The 13326-nt window shown below is 36.2% G+C and overlaps 1 protein-coding gene across 5 annotated transcripts in view; it reads left to right on the forward strand.

Annotated features, from left to right (window-relative positions):
* The window catches only part of MACIR (macrophage immunometabolism regulator), a 20086-nt gene extending 7538 nt beyond the window's left edge, over positions 1-12548 (forward strand). For all 5 annotated transcript variants that reach the window (XM_023212242.3, XM_023212247.2, XM_023212244.3 and 2 more), the window contains one exon: positions 10060-12548. In XM_023212242.3, the coding sequence (XP_023068010.1) occupies positions 10083-10703 (621 nt within the window). In that variant the 5' untranslated portion in view covers positions 10060-10082 and the 3' untranslated portion in view covers positions 10704-12548. The remainder of the gene's footprint in view (positions 1-10059) is intronic.
* Positions 12549-13326: the final 778 nt, after the last annotated feature.

Here is a 13326-nt window from a genome sequence, read left to right on the forward strand (position 1 = left end):
TTTTGAGACGGAATCTCGCTCTGTCGCCCAGGCTAGAGTGCAGTGGCTGGATCTCAGCTCACTGCAAGCTCTGCCTCCCGGGTTCACGCCATTCTCCTGCCTCAGCCTTCCGAGTAGCTGGGACTACAGGCGCCCGCCAACACGCCCAGCTAATTTTTTGTATTTTAGTAGAGACGGGGTTTCACCGTGTTAGCCAGGATGATCTTGATCTCCTGACCTCGTGATCCGCCCGTCTCGGCCTCCCAAAGTGCTGGGATTACAGGCTTGAGCCACCGCGCCCGGCCTAATTACACATTTTTAATGGTGAGAGATGAAATTATTGTTGCAATATGCAAATATTTTTTATTTGAAATGTTTGACTAAGTTTTCCTTCCTTTAAATTTCTTTAATGTAAAGATCTTATGAAATAATATTTCAAAGTATAGTAGTTAGAGATAGTTGCTCTAATTTGGGGCAAATTTTAGTAAAAACATTAATCTCCAAACATTGCTTAAATAATTTGCAAAAAATTCTGGTTATATATTATCATACGTAAAGAATGAGCTAACAGGTGTCTGAAAGGAGCATTATTTTCACTTAGTCATATAGCAGTTCAGTGAAAATGTGAAATTCTTTTTATCACACCCTGGATTTAAACTGTTAAAAATATGCAATGCTGTTTTCTTCCTTTAGTTGTCTTTTTTCAGTGTGTCATCTGTGTATCTTTGCTGACATAGTTGTCCATGTGGCTCGAAGTCTTTGAAGGGAAAAAAGAAATTCCTAATGATCTATGGTAGCTCTTTAGCATTCTCGAGACTGTATGAGGGTGACTCCGTGCTTTGGTGTGTCATTCTACTTGGCCGTTATCTTTGTACATCCTTGCTTTGAATTATGTAGAGAGGTCATAATCCTTGGAAAATGCAGAGTTTCATAATAAGTGATTTCTAAATTTCTAGTCAGCAGCAGAATGATTCAAAGGAATGGTAGGGAAAAACGAATACTTTAACCTCATTAAGTAGATAAAACCTATTACTTTTATGAAAATGCATTTTAGAACATTGGAAAAATGGAAACATTACTAAAATTTTCAGTTTTGAGGAAAAGTGTAAGAAGTTTGGAAAGCATAGTACAAAGTACTTTGAGAGGATATTGAATAAAAAATAATGTGGCCTGGTCACTGACTCAGCTAATAGAAATAAATCACAAAACTAGAGCAGTGTGTAGAAGCTACAGCAATATATGTGTGTGTATCTATGTCTATCCATCTGATCTCTGTATATACCTATATTGGTACAGTTGTTCCTTGGCATTCATGGGAGATTGGTTCCAGGACTTCCCCCGGATACCAAAATCTGATGATATGTAAGTCCCTGATACAAAAATGGCATAGTATTTGCCTATAACCTATGCACATCCTCTTGTATACGTTAATCTAGAGATACTTATAATACCTATTACAATGTAAATGTTACATACATAGTAGCTGTACTGAATTGTTTAGGGAATAATGACAAGAAAAAATTCTGTACGTATTCAGTGTAGATGTAATTTTTTGCTTTTTCAATTATTTTCTCTCTGTGGTTGGTTGAATCCATGGATGCAGAACCTGTGGAGACAGAGGGTTGACCGTATATAGGCATGTACATACAGATATATGTGTAAATAAATCGACATTCTAGCAGAGCTGCACAAGGTGAAATGAATCATCTTGGGAGGTAGTGAGTTACCTGTCACTGCAGGTGTTCAAACATACAGTGGACAACTATTAAGATTCCTTTTGATTCCGAAATTATGTGGTACAAAAAAATTTAAAATTTGGAGGACCATCTGAAACTTGGAAATATGTGACAGAGTTCATTTATTTTTTAATGTCAGGTTTACTGAATTATAACTTAGTACAATCCATCCTTTTAAAGTGTACAGTGTGATGCATTTTGACAAATGTATCCAGTTATGTAATGACCACTACAGTCAACCAATAGAATATTTTCATCACCCCCCAAAATTCCCTTTCTCCCCCTTGTAGTTATCCCTTCTCCCCACCCTAGCCCTTGGCAATTAATGATTGATTCTAGCCAATAGTTTTGCCTTTTCCAGAATGCCATGTAAGTGGAAACATGTAGTATATAGGTGTAGTATCTGCTTCTTTCACTTAGTATTTTCCCAGATTGTTCCACTTCATTGCTGAGTGGTATCCATTGTAGGGATGGAGTGCAGTTTGTTCATCTCTTTCCCTGTTGATAGATATTTGTATTTTTTTTCTGGTTTCGGTGTTGTGAATGAAGCTGTCATAAATATTCACATTCAGGTGTTTGTATGGACATGTATTTTCATTTTTCTTGGGTTAGATATCTATGATTATGGTGGCTGGGTTGTTTAATGAGAATTTATTCAACTTTATAAGTAAATGCCAAACTGTTCTCTAAAGTAGCTGCACCTGACAAAGGCGTCTAAGTAGCTAAAATAACTACGCCAAAGTGTGTGCAGATGAAGGAGCCCGATTCTCATTCAGCACAGATTTATTTTTATCTTATATGCAGTTTTAACACATTTGGTTAGCAGATATTTCCAACCCACAGTGGATTAGGAACAGTAAATTAGAAGACCTAGGGGTAGGTTGTTAGCAATTATAAGCAGCCAAAAATTATGTTCACTAACATGACTATACAGTAATTACTGATTAAAAACAAAGCAGGGACTTACAAGGGTGAAACTCTTCTATCTGATAAGTTCTAGCTGACAAGTTCCCAAACCTATATGCATATTAGAATTACCTGGGAATCTTTTACAAATTGCAGAACCCAGGCTACAGCCCAGATCAGTTAAATCACAAATCTGGGGTGGAACACAGACGTCAGCAGTTTTTGAAGCTCCTTGCATGATTCTGGTGTGTAGACAAGTTTGGGAACCACATGCTAGAAGCACAGCATGGACTTGGAGCCAGGGAGCCTGAGTTGTAATTATGGGCATTAACTACGTGTATGGCTCTGGGCAGGACCCTGTCTTCGTGATTTCAGTGTCTCCTCTATATTTGGAGGTAGAGGTTCCAGGTAGGTTATGTCCAAGATGATTCTGGTATTAAAACTGCATCACTCTAGCCAGGGGCGGTGGCTCGCACCTGTAATTCTAGCTACTTGGGATGCTAAGGAGGGAGGATTGCTTGAGACCAGCCTGGGTAACATAGTGAGACCTTATCTCTAAAAGTATAAAAGAAGTAATTAACCAGATGTGGTGATGCACACCTATGTCCCAGCTACTTGGGAGGCTGAGGTGGGAGGATCGCTTGAGTCCAGGAGTTTGAGGCTGCAGTGAGCTATCATTGCCCTACTGCACTCCAGCATGGGTGACAGAGCAAGACCCTGTGTCTAAACAAACAAACAAACAACAAACACAAAAATAGGTGACTGTAGATATCATAGATATCACTAGACTGGTATTAGCCCTGCTTAGGAGACCCTATTTCCCCAAAAATGGCTCTATTCAAATGGTTTGATTCAAGTACCTCTTGAAAAGGGTTTTCTTAACATGATGACATTTTTATTCTGTATATTTAAAATGGTTATGTTGATATCTGTTTTCTCTTATATGGTATTGCTGTATGTTGCTAAAAAAAAAAACAGTGAAAGCATATGGAGCAGTGTTTTGATAACTGGGAGTGAATTTTTTTTTATAATCTTATTTTTAAAAATTCTCAGAATGCAATTTCAAAAAGAATTCTTTGTATAGCAGTTTTGAAACTTATTAGCTATTTTCAGAGCTGGTCTAAGGAGCTAAGGCATCTAGATCATATTTTCAAAATGTTGCTCTTTGTGCCAAATAGATAGGAAGCTTGGCCTCTTGAAGAGTGTTCAAAGCTGTGCAGATTTCATACAGGTCTACTCTCTTGACTATTCTTCCTGGTGCACGGGGTTCCACTCACGTGTGTTATGGTTTGGACCTGTTTGCTTTAGTCTCAGCCAGAATACTGGTATTGTGGTATTGAATGCTGTGTCTAATGCTTTTGAAATGTACACTGTATGTATTTTTCTAATATATATAAATGAAATGTTATCTTCCTTTTTTGAAGGAAAATTTACATTTAGTTTGTAAATTTCTTTAAAGAGTGTCTAAGTGTTTTTTAAGTGAGAATAATATCAGGAGATATGAGGTCAAAGAATGGCGATCATGTCCCTTTCATTTATCTTTCTCTTTTTGGAAAAATCAAACACATCAAACAAAAGGAAGCACATCATCTTCCTTTCTTCTTTTGATAATTCCTATTTCTAAGCAATAAGAGGAGAAATAGGCACTCTTCTGGTGAGTGTATAGATTATACTCTTTAAAAGTGTTTACATTAATTTTTAGTTATATAAAGTAATACATTACCCATATAAAAACCAGAAGCATTATTAATAAGGTTTTGTGGTAATTGCTATAAACCTAAAAAGTACATGTTCTTTGACTCAGCATTTTTACTTCTGGAATTTTCTGCAGAAATATTCATGTGTGTCTGTGTGTACTCTTGCATGTTTTCATTGTAGAAGGAAGTAATCACTCACTCTCACATTTGTAAATACTCAGGAAAAGGAAGGATATACCAAAATATTAATAGAGATTTCCTCAAGATATGTCCGGCACTGGTAGGGGATGAAGAATGATTTTGCCATTTATAGTACATCATTATGAATTACTTGGACTGGATAGCTTTCAGTTTGCATGTATTGCTTTTACTGATTTCTAAAACAATAACAAGAGAAAACAATCCTTTGAGCAGGTTAGTAGGGTAAGAAAAAGGTAGAAAGTATCTGGAAGGGAAAGGTGGTTATAAAAAATGTTTGTTGACTCTAAGACTTCTTTGAGATATCTCTGTATGGTTAAAGAAATTAGCAACTAGCATGGTGCCCTAGGCTTAGAGCCTAGTGAAATAATTTTTGTTTCTTGGAGGGTGTCACTGACTCAGACACCCTGTAGCATAGGAGCTGACTGTGGACAATATCTGGATGTATCTTGTTGTTAAGTCACATTCTCAGCTTTTTGGAACCTTTGCTTTTCCTTCTCTCCCTGAGAATTACATTGTACCCTACCTTTACCACATCCCTCCTGTCATAAAAAATATGTTTGATAAACTAATTCAGTCTGTAATAGAGAAAAATAAAGGTGTTTTAAGAGAAGAAGGCAAAAACGAGCAATATTAAACTTGGTGGAATGAGTCTAACAAGAGATTTTCATGCCTTTGACATCTCAGCTAAAGGTTCGAGGAGTTGGAAATTTTTAACAGGCATGCTACTGATGTATAAATGAACTCTATATATAGGAAAGCTAATGAAGCAATTAATTTTTTGAGTTTCTTAGATGAAATACAGGTGTTAGGATACAGTGTTTCTCAAAAAGAATTCTTTCTATAGCATTGGTCAGACGTACCACCTGTTTTCAAAGCTGGTCTAAGGAGACAAGTTCATTTAGGTTGTATTTTCAAAGTATTGGTATTTATGTCCCAAATTTAGATTTGGCCTCTCAGAGAGTATTCATACCTATGCAGATTCTATAAGGGTCACAGGCTTTTGAACGTGCTTATCCTGGTGCACCAGGTTCTCCTATACATGTGTTGTGATTTGGACCTATTTGCTTTAGTTTTAGCCAAAATTTACAATTTCATTCTGTACCCAATGCTTTAAAAAAATGTGTACTGTGTACATTTTTTAAGAATTAGTGTTACCTTTGTCATCTAGTTGGATCTACATAAATTTCAGCAATATAGAAGCATCTATAAATGTTGCCAAATCTTTCATGTTTTATAAATACATTGGTGCCATTGTTACTGGTTGGATTGTGAGGGAATTTGATATTGAAGACCTTAGGTGTCATTTGAAAGATTGTATTGTTCCTGGTACTTTTTAAGAAGCTCAATTTTAAAAGCATTGTTCAATTACAAGTTGACTTTGCTATTCTTGTTTCATTTTCTGTTTTAGCTTCTTCTCTGCACAGACATTTTGCTGCTTCTGTAATTATAACATTAATACTTTTTCTATTTTCTACTTACAGTCTATTTTTGCTTTAAACTATATATAAAAGGCATTAATGGAAGCAAGAAAGGTATCTTTGATCTCTGGGTTTTAGTGCTCTGGAGTGAAGCAGGTGGCATTAGACCTGATTTCTTGACTCACAGGCTATTCTTATTGATGTAGGGGGAAGTGTGGCACCTGTTGCATGGTACCTGTAGTAGTATTTATGAGAGTGCTTTGTGATTGTTTATCTTGGCAGCAAGCTTTTTGGATACAAGGTTTATTTGACAATATGAAACAAAATGCTGAGTCATGAATAGGCTTATTAAAAATAACAAGCCTGTAAGCAGTTTTTTTCATGGTAAAACCTGAAGAATAGACTGCTAAACACAGGCCACCTCCAGTTATAGTCACCGTAGCTGAGTTTCCTGATGAATGTCTTTCAATAAGAAATTTTGCTGTGGAAAATGTTGGACATCTGTATGTATATCTGTATATCTGTCTTTAGTGTCTTTTTTCTTCCTTCCCCCCCCCCCCCAGAATTCTGGAGTTAGAAGGTACCTAGACTTCTTCCTCTGCAGATGGGACAGTGTCTAAAGAGCTTCTGCCCCCATTGTAAAAATAACCTGAGCAAGTTGATTCTGTAACTGATCTCAGGATCTTGCTTCAGTATTTAAATCTAGTCAAGAAATTCTCAGGAATGTAGTAGCATAAGTTTTGTTTTCTGTCACACGGAAGAATGGGAGGTATGCTGCTTATTCAGCATTCAGCCCAACTACAAATGAAATATTTGACAATGAGGGCTGGCTTTTCTGAACCCCAGCCTCTACCTAGCTTTCTTGGTGCCGCATAGTAGATGCTTTTAGAAGGGCAATATATAAGTAAGAAGAATCCTTTAGAAAAACAGAAGCCGTTTGTGAGGGTCTTGTTTCCAGTGTTCATGTTCCTACGTGAATATCGAGACCTGAAGTTGTTCTTGCACATATGGTAGTATATTGCAGAGACCAATGAACCACCCAATGAACTGTTAGTTTTGAGAAGACACTATTTGTAGTTTGGAGCAAAAATACTGATGTTTGATAGCCAAAAAGTACAAACAGTTTTCCAGCTCTGAGAATTGCTCATCAGAAGTTCAGCAGATAGCAGCTATATAAGCTATATTTAAAGTCAGCCTTTTCATGTTCCGGCGCCTTGAGACTCTCCCGTAGGAATCTTGCCTGGAATACTGACCTGTTTTGCATTGACTTTAGTTGCTCCGTTGAGTATTTATGTTGGAGGATATTAGAAATGCTTACTCCTTCAACTTTCTGGTGAGACTGTGTTTTCCATAGTGAATGTTTTGTCTACCTCAGTAAAATGTGGTAGATTTCATATACCAGACTGCCTGGTTGAAATTTCCAGAGCTCTTAAACCACATCTGTGTCTTCTGCTTAACAACCTAGGTTAAATCGTTGTCTACCAGGTTGATGTGTGAAGATCCTGTTTGAATAGTTCTCTTCCCAAGTCATTTTTTTTGTAATGGTGTATTTGGCTGTTGAAAACTTTACTGATGAGTTACTCATCTAACGGTAGTGTCTATTTCATATCAAATCAGATTTTGACCTTTACACATGTCTTCACATTTCTAATTTTCCAGGTACTTCCAAGTATTTTCTAGCTAATGTATTATTTCTGCCTATTTCTCTAAACCGTTGTGTCCTTCTAGGCTTTATCTTCAACCCCCAAGGATTCTCAGGATTTCTGACAGTTTACCTTGATGCAGCAGGATTGGCTTAGTATGGCGACAAACTTTTGATGATCGTGTTGCCCTCAGAAACCTGTGTCCACTCCTCTTTACTGCAACTTTGTGCACTATTAACTTGCTTAGCAATTTTTTTTCCCTCGTAGACAAAAAAGATTAATTTTAGCCTCGCTTCTGCATGAAGTTTTACCCAATTTGGAATGTGTGGGGTCTGAAGTCATAGATTTAAAGACATTTATAATATACCAAATGAGAATGCAGTAAGCTGCCTGGTGGAACTCCATGAGTTGTCACGGAGTGCCAGATTTGAAAGAGACCTAGACCAGAGTCTCAGAGCAGACGGACAGCTTGAGTGTCACTGCCTTGGTGACTCTCCTTGGGTGTGGTGCCCAGTCTTTGTGTGTGTGTGTGTGTGTGTGTGTGTGTGTGTGTGTATGTGTGTGTGTGCCCTTTCCTCCATGGCCCTGGTTATTTCTTTGCCTCACTGACCCTCCTCTCTTTTTCAGGATGAAGTATCAGAGAAACAGCTACTACCTGTAGCTGCCAGTCAGGTTACGTAGTTTGTAGGCCTTGGCTATGTCCTCTTGTATTCTTTCTGGGTTACAAAATTAGTGAGAAAGGAAGGATAAATTTGTCATTTGGCTCCAAGTTAATATTTGTTTGTTTAGCTTAAAATTTGTTGAGGCTTCATATGGCTCTCTAAAGTTTATTAGCTGAGAAGTCTTATGTGCATATCAGAGTAGCTGGTACTCACCTGATATTCCAGTCCTATCAATGGAGAAATAAATTTCCTCAAATATAATTGATTTTATATAAATAATATAAATATACTATACTATAGTTTATTTTTACATTAAAATATAATAAAGCTGATTAAATCTAAAAGGGTTCAGGGACTAGAGTATTTTGGTGAAATAAAAACGGGAAATAGTCTAAGGTTGAGAATAAATAGGGAGTAATACCATATAGCTCCTTTGGCATTGCTTTATCTCAAATACTGTAATAAATGTTTGTTTTCAGTGGGGATCATAGGGAGCACAGGGTGGTATCTGGTAACTTCACAATCTTCTAATAAAGGAAATTAGAACATGCATGTGGAGGAATAAAGTGCTGTTTTTTGTTTCTTTTTAAAACAAAGCTTTCTAATTGCTTGGGTTTTAAATGATTACCCAAACTTTAAGAAATACTTCAATAGGAAGTGGTTGTCTAGTAAAAAGATTCATAAGAGTTATTTAATAAATTTTTAAGTAAATTTTTTGTCTTAAAATCAGTTGATGTCATTTTGATTAGCAATCTGAGATACTTAAAACCATGTTATCTACTCCCAATTAAAAAGCAAGTACAAATAGTTTCTCAGAAATGAAACGGTCACTATTTCTCTTAGTGTTTTAGTTTCCCAAATTTGATCTATCTGTAGCTTTCTAGGAACCTAGCCGCCATTTGTGTCATTTCTTGTCAGTGGAGCTTTCCAAACTATGTATTGTAATAATCTTAAGGAATAATATTAATATTCATTGTGAATTATTCTGCCATTTTTGAAACTATTGAAAAGTACAATGTCTTGGGTATTGTAAAACAGAATGTCAAGCCTGTGGTATATTTTATGATTAAATAGTCAAATTAAAATGACATCTGATGTTTTATACATTTTTCGTATTAAAAATTTTGTGATATATTGGATTTAGCATTAACTTTTAAACTATAAAATGATATTCTTTAAGTCACTGGGGATATGGAAGGAAGAACATTTACAAGGTTTGGGGGAACCTTCCCCTAAGACTCCTCATACTCTACGAATAGTTGTTTTAAGTCTAAATTGGATTCCTTGCAGAAATTCATCAGCTCCATCAGCTTTATTATATGTTCCTTAAAGATAAATTGAAAAGAATTGCAGGTGTCAAGAGCTAAACACTTTAAATTAAATAATGGAAAAATTTAACTTTCAAGCCAGAAATATTTTATGTGTTCTTATGAAACTATGTGTGATTGCTTTCATTTCTTAATGCTGAGATCTGTATTTGACTCACTTAATATTGCATTAAGGAATAAACTTTATGTGATTGAATGGAGTGCTGCGTTTAGAGAAGTATTATTGTTGTTGTTTTCTGTTTGCTTCTCCTTCTGAACTTTTTCATAGTACATCAGACTTTAACTTGCCTTTCAGTTCTTAAAAGCAGAGAGGTAGTTGTCATTTCATGCCCGCTCTGAAACGTTTAGTAGACATAGATACATGTCAGTGGTACATTGACTGTCTTTCAGGCAAGTTTACTTCATGCTCCCTGAGCCTTCTAAAAGGACCTGGCCTGGCCCAAGTCTCTGTGCATTATATTCTTCTAATCTAAGTCTGTTTACTTTTAGGATTGTGCAGACTGGTGCTTAAAATGGAAGTCGATATTAATGGAGAGTCTAGAAGTACTCTGACCACCCTGCCCTTCCCTGGGGCCGAGGCCAACTCCCCGGGAAAGGCAGAGGCAGAGAAGCCCCGGTGCTCCAGCACACCCTGCTCCCCGATGCGGAGGACCGTGTCAGGCTACCAGATCCTACACATGGACTCTAACTATTTGGTTGGCTTCACGACTGGTGAGGAACTCCTGAAGTTAGCTCAGAAGTGCACAGGAGGTGAAGAGAGCAAGGCAGAAGCCATGCCATCCTTACGCTCCAAACAGCTAGATGCAGGACTTGCCCGTTCCTCTCGTTTGTATAAAACCAGAAGTAGGTACTACCAGCCATACGAGATTCCAGCTGTCAATGGCAGGAGGCGAAGGCGGATGCCCAGCTCAGGAGACAAGTGTACTAAATCTTTACCTTATGAACCTTATAAGGCCCTCCATGGGCCTCTGCCTCTTTGTCTTCTTAAAGGTAAGAGGGCTCACTCCAAATCTCTGGACTACCTCAATCTAGATAAAATGATCAAGGAGCCAGCTGACACGGAAGTGCTACAGTACCAGCTTCAACACCTAACCCTCCGAGGGGACCGTGTGTTTGCTAGGAATAATACATGAATGACTTGCAGAGAGCTTAAACCAGTTTAGGTCAGCCTACGCTTGGCTGGAAAAAACCCACTGCTGTACTCTGTACATGACTCTTCACACTATAGATGGTTATATCAGCTAAGTGTTCCTGGAACATAAAAATTGTCTGGATCAAATTTGAATACAGGAATGAAATCACAGGTACTTGGGGGGGATATCATTCTAGAGCACGCAACTGCAAAGAAAACAGAATGTTGACTGTTAGTTTGTATAGCTTTTTAGCTAGGAAAAAAAGGCTTTGGTACAGTAATTTCATCTTTATGATTCTGACACTCAAATTGGGAATGTTACCTGCTTGATTGTTGCTGACTTGATATGATTCATTAGAAATTTATATCTTAAGTACTCAAGTACTTCTTGAATCTCTGTATTTTACTATAAAATGTATGTAATGATTTGTTTTATGAAATTTAGAACTTGAACATTGCTGAATTGGACCACTTTTTATTTTTAAATATTGAGTTTAAATATTTTATAACTGGTTTTGCACTGAAAAAATTAACATTTCAGATTGACAACAGAGTAATCTTTCTTCACTTGCCTCAATAATATTATTGAGCAATGAATTTTTTATTTCCGCATGGAAAGTTATTGATCTCTATGGCTGTAAAATATTTCTTTATAGCGTTATTAAAGTGTGTCTTAATAAAATTAAATTTGGGATACAAAGTATTTATTTTACAATGGGTGGGCGGGGGAAGCTTTTCCAGAAAGTTTCCAATGTGATGTTTTCATAAGTTGAAAAAACTCTCCTTAGTGCTTATTTTCTAACTTAAAATTCACCTGGAACTTTAAATTGGAAAGGATTCTTTTAATTGTGGATTATAGGCATAATACTGTTTGCATCTGAATTTTCTGTAAGTGAATAAAACTTTTAATAGAGGAACTCATGATTTGTACTATCGAATGATTAAACTAAGTATGAAGTGATACCATTCAGCATGGCATCAGGTCATTCCAGTTTTAGTTCTGTGCAACACAAACACTCACTGAAATTCCAGTTTCTAGGATTAGCGTAGGAGCCTAACATGCTTCTACAGTTTTAATGGGTTAATCCTGGATTACTTAACAATTTATGTCAATTGCACTGGTTTAATTTGTTGCTAAAGAAATAATGCCCTGGCTTTAGTAACAAATACAGCTCAACTATTCTTGAATATATTTTGAAAAAAAAAAAAAAAACATGTATGTAACTTACCTTTTGTAAACATTCTATTTCTTTTTTCCCCCATTTTTGACTCTTAAAGGTGCAATTTATTACTGAATTGGGATTTCTGGCAGCATAGAACTGCTTACTTTTTATTTTGGGGTCTGTGAGTTTCTTAGGTGTTAGCAATCTTGCTTATAAAATAAGAACACCTTTTAATTAATGAGTGGGTCATTCCTGGTGCAATTGTGATTTTTCTTTAGCCAGAATGAATGGCAAACTCTATTTAGAACAAAGTAAGTATTTGAAAACCCTAGGAACTCTTAATCAACGTTTATTACACTTTTCATTAAGGCAAACTATGTGAAAGAGCCTTGGGGAAGTTGGCCCATATCTTACTGAGTTGATCAGATTTCTCGTTGGGCTGGAAATGTTTAGCTGTTGTATATTTTAAAGTAAATTGCACCTTTGTAACATACTGTATTGACGAATGATCACTAAGATTAGCTATATCTATACAGTCATTAGTTTGACAAGAAATAGAATCCTGTCAGATGCCAAAGAGTGGGATTTTTACGTTTAATGATTAAACACCATTATTTATTGACAATTTACCCTGTGGAATTGTATTATTTCTAACTATGAAATAAAGGGGTGATGTAAACACACATTGTTGTGTGGTGCTTTAAACTAGGTCCACCATCAACAGGCTACTTACTGTTCAAGAATTCCACTGAATTCCACTTAAAATAAAATATCTTATTTTAAGGCCCTATTTTTGTTAAACAAAACAGTAACAACAACAGAACTATTTACTTATGATGCTCATTGGCATTTTATGATAAAAGATGTATTCATGGCAATGATATGTATTCAGCCTATTAGGAAACACAACTGGTTACCTGTGAGACCTGTTCTGCCCATGTGCCTAAGTTTCTTAATAATAGCTAAATAAAAATGTGTAGCTTTTTTGTTTTGTTTTGTTTTTTACTGAAAGACAGGTGAAACTCTGTGGCAAAAATAAAGGGGTTAATAGTATGAGATATGGCGTACTTACTCTTTTCTGATTAGTAAAGCTATATAATTTTAAATTTTGTTTTCTAGAAAGAAAGTTTCAAAACTCTAGGTCAGTAGTTTTCACAATGTGTTTGCAGAACCCCTTTATTAGTTCAGTCTTACTTTGTCTGTACTCCATGGAATGGTAGCCTGTGGTAGGTAGGAACCAATTAAAAAAAAAAAAAGGATAGGCTGGATGTCTTTTAGTTGAAAAACAATCCCTTTTGACATGGTTTCTATTTTTTAACTTTTTCATTCTTTATTCAATTTAATATACCATACTAAATAGGGCACACTTGGCCAGAATATACCTGATGATAATATCTTACTGCTCTTGCCCTTAAACATTGCAGCACTATATAACTTTACTTTTTTTTCTTCTTTTGCAAA

This window comes from Piliocolobus tephrosceles, chromosome 4 (assembly GCF_002776525.5).
Source record: "Piliocolobus tephrosceles isolate RC106 chromosome 4, ASM277652v3, whole genome shotgun sequence".
In the NCBI taxonomy this organism is placed as follows: domain Eukaryota; kingdom Metazoa; phylum Chordata; class Mammalia; order Primates; family Cercopithecidae; genus Piliocolobus; species Piliocolobus tephrosceles.